Source organism: Pecten maximus, chromosome 9 (assembly GCF_902652985.1).
Source record: "Pecten maximus chromosome 9, xPecMax1.1, whole genome shotgun sequence".
Lineage (NCBI taxonomy): Eukaryota > Metazoa > Mollusca > Bivalvia > Pectinida > Pectinidae > Pecten > Pecten maximus.
In genome coordinates this window covers 28,297,917-28,320,902 of record NC_047023.1, presented here as the reverse complement: position 1 = coordinate 28,320,902, position 22,986 = coordinate 28,297,917, and the positions used below count along the sequence as shown (strand labels likewise).

General features: G+C 35.2%; 1 protein-coding gene and 1 long non-coding RNA gene across 3 annotated transcripts; one reads left to right on the top strand and one right to left on the bottom strand.

The window, feature by feature from the left end:
- Window positions 1-688: 688 nt before the first annotated feature.
- Window positions 689-15,772, top strand: LOC117334729 (putative amine oxidase [copper-containing]). 2 transcript variants are annotated; one of them, XM_033894524.1, is made up of 4 exons: window positions 689-898; window positions 1,236-1,298; window positions 11,406-13,496; window positions 14,041-15,772. In XM_033894524.1, exons 2-4 carry the CDS (start codon window positions 1,257-1,259, stop codon window positions 14,335-14,337), a joined length of 2,430 nt encoding a protein of 809 aa, XP_033750415.1. In that variant the 5' UTR covers window positions 689-898; window positions 1,236-1,256; the 3' UTR covers window positions 14,338-15,772. The 2 variants fall into 2 exon arrangements, with proteins under 2 accessions (XP_033750415.1, XP_033750414.1); XM_033894523.1 differs by having other exon boundaries at window positions 11,406-13,506; window positions 14,041-14,185.
- Window positions 13,501-16,924, bottom strand: LOC117334731. Its single transcript, XR_004534216.1, has 2 exons — window positions 16,519-16,924; window positions 13,501-14,304 (listed from the first exon to the last, which is right to left on the bottom strand). It is a non-coding gene; the product is annotated as an uncharacterized LOC117334731 (long non-coding RNA).
- Window positions 16,925-22,986: the final 6,062 nt, after the last annotated feature.

The window sequence follows — 22,986 nt, the reverse complement described above, 5'->3', positions numbered from 1 at the left end:
TGCCTGGTTTTATTCACCATTGTCCATGGTCTTCACGCTAATTTCTGTTTTGTTTTTATTCAATCCTTGTTATCATGTTTTCGTTTGAATGTCAATATATTCTGTTATTTACGTTTCCAAATACTTCATATCGTGAAAATAAACAATGAGCTGCTCTTTATAAACGTTTTTTTTTTCAGCATTTACCATAACAAGGGGAAGAACTCTAGTGTGGAACCGGTTTGTTCAAATTATATAATCTGACGCAACATCCGTTTTTTTCTGGACACTCTTGAAGTAAATCTGTGATATTTGTTTCATGTTTATATCAATAACATTGACACAATATAAACAATTACAACAAATGCGTTTTACCTTGAGTAATTTTGGATATATTGATAAGGTATCACGGAGCGATATGCCGCTGACTTTCATTTGTAGTTTATAAAGTCATTATAATTAATAATGCATGTGTATTGTAATTTAAGTAATATATTAGATTGCCTTTCCATCAGTGATATGCTATGCCATTACAATACTGGAAAAACAAACAATCCTGCACAGTGGAGTGGAATAAGCCGTCTGCGTAGTTGTAGAATGTTCCAGTCAATGGTCAATCTCGCGGCAAGCTGCCAAAAATATTAACCAACGACGGAGGCTGGATTTGATAAGGTATGACTGATGGCAGACTTCCCGAGTGGCTCTGATGTTGTGTGATGCGGTGCCGAGCTTGTCTTCATTTTCTGTTGTGAAATTATATATTATTTGTGACGTGGACTTTGGTATCCATCTCGAGGCCTCGGATGTAAATAAAAGGCAGACACCCCTGACTGGACCAAACCATACGTGTTTTAACACTGCCATACGTGTTTGCGTTTAAAATACGTTTACAGACTATCACCTGGATACTAAACAACAGGTAACTATTATTTCGGGATAGTTATATATCATGTGACTGAATTTGTTCATTACTTACATAACAGAACGGAAATTTATATCAGTATTTTAGCTGTAATTAATTTCCAAATAGTTTTTAAACCATTCATGTCGATCAGGACTCAAAAAAAAAAGTATTCTTCCAAGTGGAAATCTTGACATGACTATAAGTCTGTTATTGTTGATCTCGCGATTCTGTTGTGATGGTCAGTAATGCCCATCACTAATTGACACTTAACTGACCACGCACGCGCTTGACGTAATTAGTAGGGCTCATTTATGCATATACTATATCTACCTACGTGTTTGTGTAATTGTAGTGACCTGCACTGACCGCAGCCATGCTTGAGGCAGACGCAGAAAGAGGTCAGATTCTTGCGAAGGTAGGTCATCGTGCATCGCCGGATTGTAGATAGCTTTATTTTTGTGAATACATGTCGAAATGCATTTTATATATTAATTTAAACTATCCATCAATATATTTTCTACGTAATCATATGTTGAAAAGTAAATACTTGAATTGATATTGTTCGTAAATGTATCTGTAATTACATGTCGAAATAATTAATCCGTTTCATAACTGTTGCTGCGCTCATATTTCTATTAGCATTTTTTGTATAATTTTATAACTTCAATAATGACTTCAAAGTAATAACATAACCATTGTGTTAATATTGTTTTACGGTTATTTACATACGATCAATAAAAACATTTGCTTACAACATTTGAAATGTAATTGGTAAGATACAATGAGATATCAATAAAGTTGTGAAGTAATGCCGTGTTAACAATTTGTAAGACTTTCTAATCATTGTTCAGTATTATCTTATAATATTAACATCACATCGTAAAAAAACAAAAGTACATGTTTTTAGTTTCGCATGTTAAAACGGTGAATTATCTGGAATCATCTTACAGATAACTTGTTGATTATTAGATGTTACATATATATTGCTGAAGTGTAGGGTGTAATTTAACGAGTTTAAGATATGAATGTCGTAGTCTAATATCTGATTGTAGACATGTCTTTTAAGAGTTCTATATTTTTTTCAATCGATCTTTTTCTTATTATTATTTCTTATTTAGACATATTAAAGCATTAAGTAATACCAAAAGGGGTCCGTCATGTCCCCTTTAAAATATGTAGATTCGAATAAAAAAAAAAATCATTTACAATCATTGTTCACACATCCGTGTGTCAAAAACTGATATCTCATGTATAATGCAATAATATCAATAATCTTGGTTGCTGAGATATCGTTTAACAAATTATAATATTAAACACTGGAAGGAATATGGATTTATTATAAAAGAAAAAAAATCATATTTTGAGGATTATCTCAAATTTCATTCTTTTTAAAAATCTTTTAATAAAATTGCGGTATGAAAATAAAATGATTTATCATATAATCTTTTGGCCAATGCTAAAAGTTAAAATAAAGCCTAAGAAAACACATTACTTGATAAAGTTAGTTTGCTCGGTTCATTGAAAAAATGCTACAACCTCAAGGTTTTACGTAAATTACATATGAGTGGGCATATATTTCTAGTGAATGGTTTGTAGATTCCATTAAACGTATAATTATATATCAAGCATACATACATAGATCTATCATTAAGTTATGAATCTCCCCGGATATATATTAATTGGTTACGTTTGATATATTACTTAAAATCTCAATGGCTGACGAAATGCTGGTAAATATCACTGACTATTAATTTTGTTGGCGATTTGTAAATATAAGTTATGTATACGTCCATATTCATATTTATTAACGGTTGATAAATTTGTGTATTTATTGTTTGATGGTTGATAAATCTGTCGATATATTTATTAATGCTTGATAAATTTGTCTATATATTTATATATGGTTGATAAATCTGTCTATATTTGTTCACTGTTTGTAATTCCATCTATATATTTATTAATGGCTGATAATGTCTATATATTTATCAATGGTTGATAAATCTATACATATTTATTAATGGCTGATTGATATGTCTATATATATGTTGATGGTTGATAAATATGTTTAGATATTTATTCTATTAATGGTTGATAAATATATCTATATATTTATTAATAGGTTGAGAAATCTGTCTTAATATTTAATTTTGTTTAAACAATATTTTATTAATATTAAGGTTCTTACACACAACATCACAATACAAACAATATATACATATTGGATTGGAAAACAAGCTAAAAGCTTATATTAATTCCTTTCAAAAACCAAATATTTATCAATGGTTGATAAATCTGTAAAGATATTTATCAATGGGTGATACATCTGTACAGACATTTATCAATGGTTGATAAATCTGTATAGATATTTATCAATGGTTGATAAATCTGTATAGATATTTATCAATGAAATATCAAACTTAAGACACCTTAATGGTACTTTGAAATCATATCATCTACCGACAGTATAACAAATGCTTCATTAGCACATAATTGATAAATCAGTTTTATTGAAAAAAATCTAAAATATCTGATTAATTCATTGGATTATTACATAGTGTTTACAGTCAAAAGTATCTGTCATATCCTACGAATTGATAATTAGTAGGCGAATTAAAAGGGGGCGAAAAAAAAATACAAAAAGTGTGCAAAATGGAGGCAAAAGTGTTATAACGGTGATATTATTTTTACTAACACGCAGTTATTTGAAGGTTCTGATAAAAAAAAACTATTATCGGAGATGTTTATTTGTTCATTACAATTATTTGGCGTGAAATATAAGACACTTACCTGAAACAAGGCAAAACCAGACATCACAGAGTAAAGGTAGGTCAACAAGGTGTCGGCATTATGTCCTCTGTTAAACTCGACATCTTCCTCAGTCGAAATAATCGTTCAGCGTTGTTGATGACTCGAGGTAGTTATTTCATCAAGACAGCTTTCTAGTTGAAGAATAAAATAAAAGCGACATGAAAAAAATACCGCATGTTTTATTTGCGACTGATAAAATATAATGGCATACTACAGGTGAGCACAAAATAAATGATAATGAAAAATCTACTTAACCTGGTTTTGGACACTCAGTTGATTCTATTGTTTCCTTGAACACATAACAAAAGTAAACATTACCTACTTTGAATGCAAAACATTCTCTTTTACAATGAATAAGAAATATTTAACATCTCTTCACATAACCGAATGTAAAATAAATTGAGTAAAAGATGGCTCTCAAAGACTAAATATGGAAATTGATTTAATGAGTCGTCAATGACGCCATTGACTTTATATTTCATTGATGTTGAAATTCCTTTGTTTATTCTTAACAAGACAGTGTTTCCTGTTTCGCAATTACAACACCTGTTTATTTAACGTATTGACATTTTCTTGATGTTTATTCACCAAGAAACTTCCCAGACGGTATTCGAGCGGAAGTGGTCTTTAAATATGCATGCACATCGGAAAGTGTACGGTTGTAAATATTTTTAATGTCTACTTATTCCACCCTTTTCTGCCTATTTTCTATTTTTCCGTCCAAAGCACGATGATTCCTGCTACCAAACACAGAATGCTTATTGCAAAATCCCTCATTGGTTTAACTAATCCATATTCTAAATAATGTATGGTCATTAACGAAGATGTGTTCAACGTGATTGATTTTCGTACCTTTTTATCTGAAAGTCCACAAATATTTTGTGGAAATCCCAACCATCACAGAAGGTCCGAGATTGGAAAAAACAGCTATATCATGCAGATTTAATAGTATTTACTTTTTGGTAAATGTTGAGAAGCTCCGTATATAATCGACAGTAAACTTTGAACAAATTATAGATTTTAACGGAGACCCTTGAAAAACTACAAGGTTAGTAGGACCAAATGTTCAGTAGGGTAAGCGTCTTCAGCGTCATCAACGACACCTGCTATGTTGACCTAGATTAAATCCACATATTCTCCAAACGAACAAAATGATAATAGACCCACCAGACACTCGAAATAGAATATTTGCCTGTTCTGTCAAACCGTTGACCACGAAACGTCGGCACGAAACTTCGGTACCAAACTTCAGCACCAAACTTCGGCACTAGTAAGTATCGAAATGGTATTCACACACGTGTGTCTCTTGTACAATCCTATTCCAATTTGATCAATAAAAATTACAGAAGAATCTCGGTCATCACGCATTGTGTTTCGTCCCGGATATGACACAGTCCAGATGGTTATTAATGTCATTTTGAAATGTGTTTTGCTGGCGTAACTTGGTCCTCAATTCCGTTGTAATGAGGGTGATATTGTCTTTCCTTTGTATTTGATTCTTATTCTGTCCTTGCAATCATTTTGTATCAGTTCATATTTTGTCCAAATGTGTTTTAATTTTTAAGTTTAAGATGTAAACATAAACTATGATAAAATTAAAATCACAATTGACTTGTTGTCAATGCAAGCTGCAAGTCATACTTAGTTGTTCATCAAATTAGAACAAAATCAAGGTTTCAGTCAAAAACGTGTTTAATTGATAAGGCGAAAAAGAACCGGTTCACTGACTGTTACACATTAAGTAATCTTAAAGAGACATATTTAGTGCTTAATTATTTTCTACTTACCTTATTGCGGAAATGTTAAATCTGGCAATGTTTCTACTGTTAAATGCACCAAAGAATGTTGTAACCCTGGTCAATTCTAGCCGCAATATACCGCTAGGCTAGGGAGATCTTCTCTTTAGTTCAATCGGTTGAGCATACGACTAGTAAGCTAGAATTCCCGGGTTCGATTCCTTACGGAGGCAATAATTCTGTTACAAGGTATTGAACTAAATACTATATTATGAATTTCATGTTCAATATCATACATTTGACATATTTATACACGAATTACCTTTGTTGTATTTAACACTAATTTTTGAAAGATTTAGTATGGAGATCCCGTGGTATTTCTTTCCTAGCTTCTGATTGGTTGATTGATGCTAATAAAAAAGTTGTGTTGTACATCACTGTACGATCTGTAATTGCTGGGTTTATCGGGAAAATTGAAATGTTTAATCTCAAATAGCCCTTTTTGTCACGGATATGAAATATTGTTCAACAAATTGCATATGCTAATCCGCTATTGTTTTTCTCGAGACCGGAAATAATGATCTCGATAGGCATGCAAACTATTCCGACCATTCCATTAATTTCTCGCGCTGTTGGAGACTTTGACGTATAAACTGACAAGTGACTATCATGTATAATAACATTCCAAGCTCAGTGATCAATCACCTTATCACACTTATCTGCCGCTGACTAGACAGACGCGAGGGGGCGCAATCATCGCTTCATCGGACAATGGTCACCGTACAACCCCACTAAAGTACAACCCACGCGCAAACACGTAAAGCACACGTTACGCTTCAATCAACAAATTTACTATATCGTGTGAACTGTCAAAACGATATTTTAGTAAAGAGCAAAAACGTTACATTTCTTTCAAATAAACATTATACAGAAATAAGTTCTTGCTGAGTTCCACTAAACCTAAATCACCGTAAAGAATCGACGATCGTGACATTTGCGCACACCGCACCATGAATCTGAAATATCATTATCGAACGTTCGACGAAGCATCAACTATGAACCCGACAGAACTGCAATAAAAAAAGTTAGCAATTTTACCATATTATGTGTAGATTACGACAGATCACGTGACGGTCATTTTCAGATTGAGAATGGATCACGAATTGAAATATTAAACACTTTTTTTGAACATATTACTACTATGTCTGTTTGCGCAAAAACAAATGTGAGAGGAATCGCAATGTAAAATTACAAAAATATATAGATTAAAAAATATATAGAAAAACAACATAGTTAAAAACATATATAGAGACCCAAAAATTTAAAGATACAAAAATATATCGGTAAGTAAATATATTGATAAAAAATTATATAAATAAAAAACATATAGGTACAAAAATATATCAATAAAAAACATATATAGATACCAATTAAGCATTGATGTCATTTTTTTTAGTTTCATCGGGGTATGAAAACAATTTTGTTTGCAAACTGTAGGAATCCGCGAATGGGGATTCTTACAGAAGTTTGCAAACAAATTTTTTTCCATACCCCTATGAAACGAAACAAATATTGACCTCAACGCTTATAATTAATTTTTAAAAATAATTTTCTGATTCAAAACATGTTTTATGTACAATTTTACTGGTTTCATATGGGATTCTTTTTTCCCAAATCAATACGCAACGTCAATTGTCGTATTGTGACGTCACATTTTTCGCGCCATTCTCGAAATTTCTTTCATAGAAGAATGAAAAGAATTTTTCGACCAATCACATTTGAGTATTTACCATGAAAACAAAGAAAAATTAATTATAGTGGTATGAAAAAAATCTCAACCAATCAGTAAGCCGCATTCTGCTTACAAACAATAGAAAATTAATTATAATATAATGAATATATGATTATGATCATGAATGTCGTTCGACATCAGAAAGACAAAGAAAACAAATTACCGCCTAAATAAAGAAACCCAAATTCAAACTGAAAATAAAATAATGTGCTCCGGCAAAGTAAGCGTCATGCACTAGGCATATCAACAAGCATTAAACATATATGACTTTTTATCGCATAAGATCATGATGTCGAATATAACACTTTCCATTGTTTTGTTTATCAACCTGCATCTCTCGAAACCTTATGGTGTTGATTTCTCGGCCAGTTGTCGCTATCCGTCACAAACATTGCGATAAAGGTAACAATCCCTTGAATATCGAACCAACTGGGGAATATAAACCTATAGGAACGGGATGCAGGTATGTTACTATTTAGAAATGGAAAATTAACAATAGAGAAATTGAAATCACCTTGTTTATCATACAGCTTCGTTGTAAGCTGTCCATGTTGGTTACGTTGTAAGTTAAGATCACGATAAGCGGCTGATATTGAAGAGTTCAAATTCTACAGGCATATCTGTATATCGTCATTAATGAATGTTTTGTTATTTAAAGATTACACTTTGTCAATATACCTACAGGTGAAATCGAAAGACTTCGCAAGGTCTCTGTTACTTATAATGATAGGCTCTTCGATATAATCAGCTTCGTATGGAAACAAAAAAAGATTAAGTCAACGGAGGGGTGCAGTTTGTTCCTATTGGTATCCCAAAAATTGTAAGAAGATCTGGTCACCATACTTAACAAAGATGTTGTCAATCAGATATTAAATCATTCTTATAAGTTCATCTTAAAGAAAAAAAGCAAAAAAAAAAAAAAAAAAAAAAACAACAATTTTGGTATTCAATTTATGATCGCTAGCTAGCTTTGAATGGTGGGTGTCTTCGATTTGACCTTAATGTGTATGGTGGGTGTCTTCGATTTGACCTTAATGTGTATGGTGAGTGTCTTCTATTTGACCTTAATGTGTATGGTTGGTGTCTTCGATTTGACCTTAATGTGTATGATGGGTGTCTTCGATTTGACCTTAAAGTGTATGGTGGGTGTCTTTGATTTGACCTTAATGTGTATGGTGGGTGTCTTTGATTTGACCTTAATGTGTATGGTGGGTGTCTTCAATGAAGACGACGCTTACCAGTCCGGGACGCTAGGGTTTATTATCATTGTATTTGAGGAGCGGTCTTCGCGGAAATATTTTTATGTTAACATGTGAATATTGTGTTCTAATTTCAATTTTGTTACCGCGTCAATATTGTTCCTGTCGTAGTTGTACCGAGAGAAATATATGTATGTATATATACAATTGTATATATATTTTTAAGAACTAACGTACATGTCTGCAGAATATTTTATATATATATTGTAAACAACACATCTAGTGGAAAACAAACATATATGGGTCCCAATCTAAGTAAAATTAGACCTGTAATTTCCTCTCCTCTACGATACTCTGCGATACACTTCAATACATTGAGGTATTGCAGTGTATCGTAGAGTATCGTAGAGGAGTGGAAATTACAAGTCTGATTTTAATTAGATTGATATGGGTCCTAGCAGTCGTGGACGTTATAGTTGTTTGGAAACTATATGTCCACAAAATTATTCCGACGCAGTAGTTTAATATACTATTATAGCTTTTGGTATGGTTAATATATGACTTTATTAACCTTGGAAAATATAAACCGAGGACTAAGTCTTAAAAACAATACATGTATTGACCGAAATCAAAAGGCTATAATAGTTTCATTATAAAATTTCTATTTCGACTTTTTGATTATTGAATGAATGCAAGTATAACACTTGTACATGTAAAGATAGTATTGCTTTATGAAGCATTTATAAATATTCAGTTATATCTTTAAACACCATGCAATCTAAAAATAAACTGATGTATTATAATGTATTCAATACACTAATTATGAGATAATTTGATAATATAACATTCAAAGTTATTGCTTGTTATGTTTCAATAGCATGCAGGATATTTGACACTGTTGGACAAATACCAAGTGGAAGTGATTCATCACTAATATATTTTTAGAAACACCCAGTTAAGCGGAATAATTACTAGCTTATTTGCACGCCCGGTTAATAAGTCTTTTTATCGGGAATCAGTTGATAATGTTTTAGCTAATCAGAAAGTGTGAAAAATGTAATTTTAAAATAATGACTAATATCCCATCTGTGCTCAACTGCTCAAACCAATTCAAGACTGTTTAAAAAATTAGAAAATATAAATGCATAATAGCCTCTCCTTATGTAATTTCTGCACGATTATTTAGAGAACGTGACCCCACTGGATTTGATGCACGTGAAGGTGAAGCAATGTTAGAAAACTATTGTTTTAATTACCTGGAACTTTCAAGAGCTTTCCATGAAATCTTTTATTTAGTTAACTTTGTCCTTGTTTCACTGATTTTCATTGGACGTCGGCATTCGTTTTACGAGTGACTACACAACTAGTTGTTTTCGTTAGCATTGTTTCAATTCACCTTTAGTTAGCGTTTGACCAGGGTGAGGAAGGCTTTGGGATCTGTCCCCTGCCGAGACCTACCAGAATCTATAAAAGGATAGTTGCTACTTCTGCTGAGCGCAAAGGTGTTTTGGGAGGGGTCGACAGTATCATGGGTGTACTGCTTGATGTCTTTGTCAGTATGCTCCAGTCAGATAGCACTATAATGTCGGCATCAATTCCGCACTATCATGAGACAAACACGAACATACCGCAACCTCCTAAAACACACACACCATTCGCATATATCTCGCTCAAAGGGGAGGAGATAGGGAGTCAAACAATCCTAACCAAACTACACCAAAGTATTTGTTGAACGCGTTCGGTATACTCTCATGTTTATGCTTTACCCACTTGTTCAGGCCCAAATAATTGCACTTTGTGGACGCCATCATAGGGATAACATTGTATCGAAACTGTTTGATCTGTTTGTGGTACCTGATGCTTTGTAGTTTATCATGTTTAGGTTCTAACGTAACATGTAAGATATTTTATTTACAAGGAGGACTTTGCGTAATTTTTATAATGCTGCCTTTACATACTATAGTTTATTTTGTTCAATAGTCTAATTTCAAGTATCCGAACGCTTGCCCAAAAGCAAATGTCCGCAAAAACAGAGCAAAATCTTAGCATTGAGTCCCTACTGTTTATATATAAGTAGCAAGCTCTCGCCTCTTGACCCCGGTTACAACTTACAGCATATGTTTACTATGAAGTAGATCGACCGGAAATTTCATCTAGGATCTGTTTTTCGTAATGAACACTGGAATTGCGAATTAAAAGATTTTGTCGTACAAAGTTATTTTCACATATTTGTTAAGGTTGCTGTTGATTATGTGTCCTTGGCTTGTGATTTCGTAACTCTAGAAATCGTTCTGACTAAAAACAACGGAACTGCTACATGGTATCACTTAATGCTTGAGGAGTTATGTCCCTTATGTCATTTCAAAATTTTTGTAGGGGATATTGATTTGAGAGTTACGCCCCTTCAATAACAGAAAGAACATTGTTTTTCAGAGCATTGATGCAATGAACATATTAATAATGACATGCTCACATAACCGCATCTAATTAAAATATTGATACTTGTTAATTATACGAGACAGTTACATTTCCTTTCTGCAGTATAGTTATACAAAATGTATTTTCAAACAATCATATATGTTTAGGACGCAATTAAAAATAACATCATCATACTCATAAAATATAGCAACCCCCAATATTTACAAAGAATTTTCTATAGTTACATATTAATGTATATTATTAATTAATTATTATTAATTATTAATATTATATACTTACATAGTACCAATGTCCTCAATTACATAATATTAATTTCTACCCTAATAGCTAGAAGCTAATATATATAATCTTTTCAATAGATTGTGCATGATTTTAAAAGCAAAGACCTGAATTAAATTATAGTTATATCTATGCCGATACTAAATGATCTTACGTAGGTTGTTTCCATTCTATATGGAATCATTTAAGCAGTACCCCTTTCCTTAAATAAGGCAGTTATATTAAACTTTTAAAATCAATTTAGTATTGTGTACTTTCTATGCTTTCAGAGTACTCTCCGAAACTTGAAAATGATGCTCGACAACTCTTACAAGTGGAAATGGATATCGCTGATATTTACAATCTCGACCACTGCCTTCCTCGTCATCAGTGTATCTGTCTGGGTGGTGAAAGACCGTCAGATCGAGGCGGCCAAGCTACCCAGTTGCGCTCTTGATTCGGACAAACAAGTGTCGAGGTCAAAACGTCAGGCCGCTAGTCAAGCAGACGTATTCGCCGCCATTACACCGGAGGAAATTGATGAGGTGCTAGACTACTTATATTCGGACACGGACTTAAACTTGACAAAACCAGACGAAGCTGCAATTGACTCAAGTTTCATACACACTTTGGAACTACAGCCCCCAAATAAGAAAAGGGTGCTTGATTATTTGTCCGGTTCTGGCGGACAACCGGAAAGAATGGCCAAGGTTTTGATTTTTCGCGGAGATGCAACGCCTCCTGTCCTCCAGGAATATATTGTAGGACCCTTATCCAACATTTCAGTAGCGAAGGTGATGAACACGACTGCCCGGAAAACCACTATTCCGTACAACTTCAGGCCATTCTCGTCTTTCGAATTTAAAGCCATCTACAAATATATAATTAGGTACATAGCAACTCATGCTGGACACGTCCTGCTGGAAAGCTACAACGCTACTCCGTTTGACTGCGGCAGTCAGTGCTTGAGGTTCGCCATGACCCCAATATCGAGTGCTTTTCTACCAAATGGTGAACGGAAGTCATGGTTCTGGTTTGCTTACGACATTGAGTTTTATACGCTACATCCTCTTGATTTCCAGTACAGGGTCAACATGACGAGTGCTAACCCCAAGGAATGGACAATTGAGAATGTATGGTACGCCAAGCAGATGTTTTCTAGTCTTGATGACTTTTTGACCCAGTATACACGTGGAAACATTAACAAGACCGTCATGAACTTCCCATCCGCCGAAGAAAACAAGTATAGTTCTTTAGAATTTCGAGAACCCTTGTTCCCTGAAGCAGTTCTCCGTCCTCCTATTCAAGTGGAACCCGACGGATCCCGTATCACAGCTGCTGGCAATGAAATACATTACCTTGCTTGGGATCTCAAATACCGTATGTCTCCAACAGTCGGGCTTCAACTTTTTGACGTTAACTTCGACGGTGAGAGAATTCTGTACGAGATAAGTCTGCAAGAGGTTGTGGTGACATATTCCGGTTTCAGCCCTTCCGCTCGGATGCTGAATTATGCCGACAGTGCAGGCTTGTTCGGTACCAGATGCAGAGGCCTGCTCCCCAGTGTTGACTGTCCGGCAAACGCACGCTTCTTTAACACACATTTATACTCGGCTAATGAAGGAGGTCATCGGACATACGAAAATGCCATGTGTGTATTTGAACATACTACAAACACACCAGTTCGCAGACATCGCGCCTATGGGCGGATTGGGGCATTTTACGGTGGACTGGTAAGCTCTGTGCTAGTAGTGAGAACGATTCTGTCTGTGATAAATTACGACTATATCTATGACTTCTACTTCTATCAGACCGGTGCAGTAGAGGTGAAGATTTCCCTTACAGGCTATCTTGGAACTACCTTCCACACCCCAGAAGAAAACCCATACGGAGTTCACATCAAAGAAGGCATCAATGCTGGTATCCACAACCACTTATTTCATTTGAAGGTTGATTTAGACGTGAAGGGAACCGAAAATAAGTTTGAAACCCTCGACATTAAAGTTGAAAACAAGACAGACCCATGGGTTGATGGAGGGTATCACATTCAAACATACTATGAAAGAAATGTGAAAGAAACGGAACTTGATGCAGTCTGTAATTATAACTTCTCGACTCCGAAATATCTTCTCGTCTCTAGCCACAATGCGACCAGTGCACAAGGTCTTCCTCGGTCGTATCGACTGTTACCAAGGGGAATGTCGAATATGCTGGTGAATTCTGACTACGGCTTCTCTAACTCTATATCATGGGCGAGACAACAGGTGGCCGTGACCCGCCACAAGGATGACGAGGAGACAAGTACTTCAATATTCGCTATGTGGGATGCTAGCGATCCAGTGGTCGACTTTGCCAGGTACATAGAGGACGATGAGAATATTGTCGGGAGAGGTAGGTTCATTCTTTTATTTTTTGTTATAATTTATTGTAATTCTGCTAAATACTAATAACAATATACCGCTCAGCTAGAGAGAACTTCTCTTCAGCTTGATTTACTGAGCACAAGACTAATAATCCTGAGGTCACGGGTCTGTCCCCAGCAGAGGCATTGATTTTACCATGCCTTCTGATACACTACAGCAAAATAAACTGATATGATGTTAAAGTCATCCATTAGTTGTATACAACTGTACAGATATGAACAATTTGTCCGCAATTCATCTCCTAATCCTTAATCATACTAAGAATGCTACCTTTGAGGATCAACAATATTATCCTGGTTGTTGAAGTCAGAACATATTCACAAAGTAACTAGTGATGCTTGCATTAAAAATAATACTAAGAATATTGTCCTTAATTAAAGGTCAAAGTTTCTTGATATGTCAATTAGGAGTGAAAGTTTTAAATTTTTGAAAGAAACGTCCAAATCATCGAAATTATTTTTTTTAAATCCTGACACAGACCAAAAATTCATTTCTTTTTTAGGATATTGTTGCCTGGGTCACCCTCGGAACACAACATATCCCGCAGATAGAAAATGTTCCCAACACAGGTACGGTGGGAACGCATCTGTCTCTCTTTATCATGCCCTACAACTACTTTGACGAGGATCCCTCCATGAGATCACGTGACGGTGTGCGTGTCACTCCATTTTCAAATGATCATCCGACAGACGGCGCTGTTGTAGAACGCCATAACCGGAAGCCAGACGAGGCGTGTGTGGCGAGCGTTTCTCTCCCAGATGATGACCTACGACGGAACAGTAGATTTCTGTTTACATAGTTATAGTGACTTACGAACTACATTTAGTGAACACAGGCAGCTAAATTATTGGAAAATATTCACGTGTTCACAATGATTTGTTATATTAGAGATAGACAAGAAGGAACTTTAATTTACCAAACAATGAGACCCAAGTTCTTCTCTGAACTTGCAGAAAATTGTTATATGTGAATTTTGTTATCATTTCAGCACAGAAGCAATGCAATACGTTTTGTGTGTGTTCTGAAACACATATCAGACTTAATTAAGCGCTCCAGTGATTGATAGCGCTGCATGTTGTTGTCATTTTTCCAGAATATTTATGTATTGTAATATATCTTGTTTTGAAATATATCAAATATTTACAACCCAATACGCATGTAAACAAGCTTATATTTGGATTAATAAGTCTTCAGTTTTACATTCAAATATGAAAATTGTATGAAAAGGGTTAGTATAGAAGTGTTAGAAATATATCAATCCATGGTGCAGTATATTATGACGTACTTTTCGTCAATACTGTATGGTTGTTAAGTTTCGAGGTGCTAATATATTGCGCAGTTTTCCAAATCGGACCTAGTTCCTGACCTGCCTCCTGCCTCTTAAATATTGAAGTTATAATTAAACTTGAGCTAGATAATTTTGGTTTCTAGAATATGTCTGATTCATAAGTTTCAAAATAAGGAGAGATTTTATATCACAGCTAAGCTGCGCTATTCTTTACAAAAAACTTAAGGCTGTTGGCCAGAATAAACTGATTCATGGACATTGCATTTTAAGCATCCTACAGTAAGTTTTTCTATCAATTTGTGAATTCATATTTATATTCGCTGCGCGTTTATTTTCGCGATGTATTCAGCGAAATTAATCCCCGCGAAAAGTAACAACTATACAGTGTATTAGTCCCTAAAACGATGTATATTAATATATAAACCAGTGTTATGATAATTGTTTAATTAATTTAATTATAAATTATTAACGTGTTTATTTATCACTCCAAATTTTATTTTTTACATCATGCTTAACTATTTGTATGTAACAATGTATTCGTTTCCATTCACACATTCCTATTGGTAAAAGTGATGTGTGGGGAACGAAAACACATATATTATAAAGTTTTACTACGGCAGCATTTGTATAGTTATTTCTTTGTGCTTATTATGAAGGTTTTGTATATGTGTTTATTTGCTTTTCGTCATTTTGATTTTAAAAAAGTATACAGATATTACAGGCTTACCTCAACCATATCACAGGCCTAATGATCTGTATCCTTCTCAAGAGTGTTCATTGTGTATATCTGTCTTTATATAAATCATGCATGTTGTTGACGAAATGCTCGTTTGAGCAGAACATTGAATTTTCTATTCATTATTTCCGACTGGGTACCATTATACCCGTAAATATTAAAGATTTGTTTTGGTGATATTTATTTGGAAATAAAACATGAATAATTCAACCTAATCTGCTGTGTTTTATTACATTAATTAGTTTCAATATCCCATTCCATAGTAGGGATTTATAGCCTTTATATCTATATTAAGTCGATAACATGTATGTCTGGTTCGACAGGAAATTCATATATAATAACATTTAGATGTTCAGCGTCACAGAACTTTGATCTCTCTCAAATGGATCTTAAATAATGCTGTATTTACATACGATGGAAATTTTATGGATGTATGCTTCATAGATTTGCAATTAAAACTTGCACTATATGAAGTATTGCTTTTTTATGAATGCCGAAATTTTCTTTAATATTGCCATATTTAGATTCATATATGTTCATACAAGTTGTTTGAATAAATAAGGCGATCTATTTATGGAATATCGATTTCATTACATGGCTTCGTAGAGCTGTTAATGTCTACCAAAGGTTCCACGCCTCGCGCTATATCATAGTTGACCTCGATGTCATACGTACCGAAACAAAATGGCTGTTGAAAGGATTGCTACAATGAATTATTCTGCTAAAAGCTTAAACATGTTATAGAATGTCTGAGAAATTATACCTAGTGGAAGGTGACTTATAAAAACTAGTCGTCAGCTGAGTGTATTTTGGAATAGCGATGGCAAGCTGTTCGTCAGTCAGCTGTCAACAGTTTTAAATCACAATATCACTACTGAAATCGCGATGATATCCACAACAGTCAATTTTTTTTAGTTTTCAACACACAAATTTATCATATGTATATAGGAGCTTACCTGTCACTATGATGTTCAGTTTTGTGTACACCTTGTGGCATGGAAAAACACGAGGACAGTTATAACATTGCGGAGGTATTCGGAACTTTACTCACAAATCAATCCACCAAGATCATCCGACGAAATGATCACATAAAAATCCATTTTTTAAATGTTTTAAATGTTAGATTTATCCGGATATGTCACAGTGTGAAATGCCAGTGTTTATGTATGTCCCTTTACCCTAGTGAGAGGATACATCCAGGTCAAAGACAAGCATTTGTACAGGTGAGGTAACACGTACATTGTATATTGGAATAAAACGCCGCAGACCCAATCATGTAGTTCCGAGATCAATTTATGTTTGCAAAGATTGTATATATAGAGGTAACACAACGAGTGGTTGTTGGATATGGAATTTATTTCACACGAGTAAGTTATTTTTTAAAAGTTACAAAAGACACGAGCTTTAGCGAGTGTTTTTTGCAACTTTTAAAAAATAACTTACGAGTGTGAAATAAATTCCATATCCAACAATTTCGAGTCGTGTGACCTGTTTCTACCACAATAATATCGGATTGAATCAAAGGGAAATGTGGCCAAGCACAATTTCGCGTATGCAAATAAAGTGTGCCGGTGACGTCCGGGACCCGGTGATGTGACGTCATTAGATAATTGATGACGTCAATAACAATTGCAGCTTGGGTCGAAGTTCACCGTGTTAGCCAATCAAAATGCGTACAGAGTTTATACCACGTGTGGTATAAACAGATTGTTAATCAACAGCTGTAATGATTAACTGATGGTCTGAGAGTTGAATAACACGGGGCATTGTGGTAGAAATATATATATTCACTCTTCTGATGTACATAGTAGTTCGTTATGAACAAAGACACATTGAGGTTATTGAACATTTAAAAGCATTAATTGATGTACATGATTTGAACTTTATTAAAAGTGACCACGAATCTCATCAACTGTATTGTGATATAAAGTCTCTTAATATACATGTAGCTCTACTTTATGGTATAGCACTCATACAGTCAACATTCCTTGATTTACGATTTGATATGCTGACGGTTATTCAGCATTTTTTGATTACATTGTTGTGTTAACTTTCGTATATTGTTAATCAGACAGTGTTCACGCTATTGTTTATCTTCTACATACCAACAAGGATGATTCCGTCAATACTAAATCAATACCACGATGTTAAAATAGTTTGAGTCGCGACAAAGTTCTGGCCTCAAAATGTCTAATATCCTGTGTAAGGGCCAGAGAAATCTCGGGTAATACGATATTGAACAAATTACATATGACCCGTGATGAAACCCATTAATGATTTGTACGCCACAATAAACATGCATATTTCAAACAAAACTATTTTAACATTACAGAAAAGGAAACTCATACCTATTATATTCTTAACCACACTACTCTGAAGATGATAGTTATATCATAGGACGTCTGCTTCTGGTTAGAATTTATAGGGAAACTAGCCCTATTCCTTTTTAACTTTAACTTTAATTCGAGCATGATGTAAATGAGGTTGACAAATTGCAGCCTATGCCGATTAAGTTCACACACAACCGAACATAACCCTCGAGCTGCCAGAAACACCTCATTCACAATACTAAAGGTAACAATCATCATCTCATTTTGGATTGATCTCAACAGTCATAAAAAACGAGATGGTGATTCAGGGAAGCTTTATGCTAATACAAAATTCAACCCCCAGGCTTTATTCAACATTTAGGGAAGCCTATTTGGGACTAAAGCAAACTATCCATGTTAGAAATCTTGTCTTTCCTTTTTCATTGATGTCTCCTCAGTTCCCGTTGTCTTTCCTTTTTCATAGATGTCTCCTCAGTTCCTGTTGTCTTTCCGTTGCTCAAGTGCCCTATACTAATCGTGTTTGGGCCGTCGCCCGTCGTGTATCCATAAACAATTTACATTTTCCGCAGTAATCCCTGAACCAATTTTAATGATTTTTTAATGAACCTTCCATTGCGAAAGGACAACCAAAATTGTGAATTACAGTGTAACCTGTCTAAACCGGATGTCATTGAGAGACAACTTGGCGGGTTTACCCAGGTATTCGGTTTATAGAGATCGGTAGTAACCACATCTGAGAAATGGGCTTTGACTTTAATTTAGAACAAAGAAAATGTACACCCCAGCTATCAAGTACTTACTACAACAAAGGAAAAGTCAGCCGTTTCACGATCTGGATGTTTTTTACAAGGGCATATTAATAAAAATAAAGTTGTTATGTATAAGGTCTCCACCACCAGGCGACTGAGGGGTGGGGCTAAAGTGGTCAAATTGACTGAAATTTCAAAAGTCTTCTTCTTAAGACCAAATAGGGTAGAATCAAATCTCTTCATAAATGGAAGGGTCTAAAGGTTCTTTACGAAAATTGTAAATTTCATGACGCCGGGGTCTCATGTTCGTCCCTGGAGAGTGGGTAAATTTGACTATAATTTACATAGAGAAATCACTTTTGTGTATGATATGTTGAATTCTATTGGAATTAGTTCTCACTTGCTTAAAATCTTAAGTATGGAATGGCAGTATGTTGGTATGCACATGTTGGTCCTGAATGATCCCGAGGAGCTGATGGGCGGAGATGGAACTTAAGGCGCTTTACAAACGTTGTGAATTCCATGACCCTGGGGTCTCAAGGGATCCACAGGGGCTGAAAGACGGGACCAAAAAGGGTCAAACTGAAAAAATTCAGACCTCGTTTGATGACTAAGGTCCATGAGTATCTTGCTATTGTTTTCCCTTCAGTTCCTGTTGTCTTTCCATTTGTATTGTTTTCCCTTCAGTTCCTGTTGTCTTTCCATTTGTTTTGTCTCCTCAGTTCCTATTGTTGTTCACCAAAGATTTATTTTTCAGACCATGATATGTTAGAATTTAATAATCTTCCGAAATATGCCGATGTAGTAAAGTTTATTACAGTTGTTATATATAGAAATTGTATTGATGGTACCATATATTTTAACCAAAATAATAACTTCAATGAAAGTCAGGTGAACGTTAAGGCCCGTGGGCAGCTTGTAATGGTTGTCCTCATGTTGCCGTATTTTTACATTGCTAAGGATTCAAATCCTGTCCTCTAATCTCTGACTCAAAGATTTAGCACGTTTGTGTTTGAAATATTGGTGGTAACTGTCGTTCCAGTTTATAAACCTGTTATGGTCGCCGTGCCTTTTCGTAGCAGCGCTGACCTTCGAACTTGTCCACATTTGTGCCTGTAGTTACACTGAAGTGAAAATTCGCCTTATCATATAAAGACGTTCAAACTTTAAAAATAAAACTCGCTGCTTGTATACTACACATAAATGAGGCCATGAAGTTGATGGTCGTGGTATGCGTTAGCAGCACTTGGCGAACAACTGATAAGATGTAAGTCTGCTCGTGTTAACTAATTCACACGGTTTTCGTAGACGAAGAAGTCAGACACCCGAGAGTTTGGTACAGAAAGTAAATTCAATCTGATAAAGACATCATCATCGCAATATAGTTCTATAATACTCCCGTGGCGAATGAAACATTTGAGGAGACCTTCTGGTGAAATGTTCACCCGTAAAAACACATTTCACTATTCAGTATAGTATGGAAGCAAGGGCTACCCAAATACAATTAACACATTATTATTATATAATACATGTATGTATATACTTTGTGGTTTAGAATTCGATAAAGGAAGACGTCAACACGTATAACGATGGAACCATCATTACACCCATTGACGTATTATAAGATACAGTGGACTCTGTCTAAGTCGGACTCCTTTGGGACCACATAATAAAGCCGGTTTATAGAGAGTTCCTGTTTGTAGAGAGTTCCGGTTTGTAGAGAGTTCCGGATTGTAGAGATTCTGCTTTTATATCGGTGCTGAATGAAAAAATATGATATATTATAAAGAAGATGGCATTGTTACGAAAGCCTATTAGGTCATTTTGAAATGTAAACTAAAATATATCTCGTTAAAACGCTATAACTATATCATTAAAACGCGTAAGTATGATTTTATCTCGTTAAAATGCGATAATTATCTCGTTAAAACGCGTAAGTATGATTTTATCTCGTTAAAATGCGATAATTATCTCGTTAAAACGCGTAAGTATGACTTTATCTGGTTAAAATGCGATAATTATCTCGTTAAAACGCGTAAGTATGATTTTATCTCGTTAAAATGCGATAATTATCTCGTTAAAACGCGTAAGTATGATTTTATCTCGTTAAAATGCGATAATTATCTCGTTAAAACGCGTTAGATATGTTAAATAATAGATATCATAGATAACTATCGCGTTTTAACGGGATAACTAGTGCGTTAAACGAGATACATATATATATTTTTTTTGCTTTTCAAAATGAACCGAATAGGCTTTCGTACATTGTGAATTATTCATGCATACACAAACTTTGAATTGAATAACATAATGTAATTCAACACTTGCAATAAGACACTCAATCAATTAGTGCTGTTTGTTTAAGGCGGCCTTCGACGGAGTCCAAACAATAAACAGATCTGACACTGTCTACAAGTGCAGATTCCCAATATGAGGAATTAGCCTCAATTTCTAAATGGTCCTTAATGTCGGCGGCTGTCGCGAGATCTATGTTAGTTAAACGGAGTAATGCAAAATGTATGTCGTCATCATCATCTCTGATTACGTTAGTGTAGTGAGGTTCGCGAAGGGGAAGCCAGCCTGCATGAAACATTTCTTAATTACGATACATTTACAAACACGTAACATTATTGGTATAAATTGACATAAATGCATTCTTTATTGAACGTAACAACTGTTTAGGTGTTTACTAGCCGTGGCCACCTGTAGACTGTGACGGTAAATGGTAAATCAATAATTTACCTGTAAGGCAATCACTCGTCGGCAGCACAGGGACTTGAGAATTTGTTACAGTCTACATGTATTTGGACCTTCCCTGGTGTGTATAGCACATTGTGAGACGTTTTGGGGTCTAGATTAAAATTCGGTAAAAATGACACCCTGGTGTTCATATATACGAACAGGGAGGAAAGCTCTCTGTGGCAAAATAATCGACAATAGTTATAACGTTATCTTTAATCACAAGAGCCCCATTAACCCAGACTCCTTCGGAAATGGTAATCATCGCCTTTACAGATCAACTTTGTCAGTCTGTGTTAAACCACAATAATAATAACCCAACTTATTTGGCAGGTTTTTGGTAAATATCCGGATTGGACAGAGTCCGGTTTGGACAGAGTGCATTGTATATCACTTTTATCGAAAGTCAACGACGGCACAAATGTGGACAACTTCGAACGTCAGCGCAGCTACGAAAAGACGAGGATACACTATAGCCTTCCGGGACACCCAGTTTTGTTCTGATAAACATTTCTATAAGCCATAGTTTGCCACCATTTCAGCAATTTTGATTACGATTTATAGTTACCATTACACGTCCAGTAACAACAAGCCCACGTCTGTGTACGATCTATCGATATCGACCAGTAACAACAATCCCACGTCTGTGTACGATCTATCGATATCGACCAGTAACAACAATCCCACGTCTGTGTACGATCTATCGATATCGACCAGTAACAACAACCCCACGTCTGTGTACGATCTATCGATATCGACCAGTAACAACAATCCCACGTCTGTGTACCATCTATCGATATCGACCAGTAACAACAATCCCACGTCTGTATACGATCTATCGATATCGACCAGTAACAACAATCCCACGTCTGTGTACGATCTATCGATATCGACCAGTAACAACAACCCCACGTCTGTATACGATCTATCGATATCGACCAGTAATAACAATCCCACGTCTATGTACGATCTATCGATATCGACCAGTAATAACAATCCCACGTCTGTGTACGATCTATCGATATCGACCAGTAACAACAACCCCACGTCTGTGTACGATCTATCGATATTGACCAGTAACAATCTCACGTCTGTATACGATCTATCGATATCGACCAGTAACAACAATCGCACGTCTGTGTACGATCTATCGATATCGACCAGTAACAACAATCCCACGTCTGTGTACGATCTATCGATATCGACCAGTAACAACAATCCCACGTCTGTGTACGATCTATCGATACCGACCAGTAACAACAACCCCACGTCTGTGTACGATCTATCGATATCGACCAGTAATAACAATCCCACGTCTGTGTACGATATATCGATATCGACCAGTAACAACAATCGCACGTCTGTGTACGATATATCGATATCGACCAGTAACAACAATCGCACGTCTGTGTACGATATATCGATATCGACCAGTAACAACAATCGCACGTCTGTGTACGATCTATCGATATCGACCTGTAACAACAATCCCACGTCTGTGTACGATCTATCGATATCGAAACTGTTTGGATATGTTTGATGTACGATGTACATGTATAACATCTTATACAATTAAATGCTTATTTGTATTTTCGCAATCATTTTA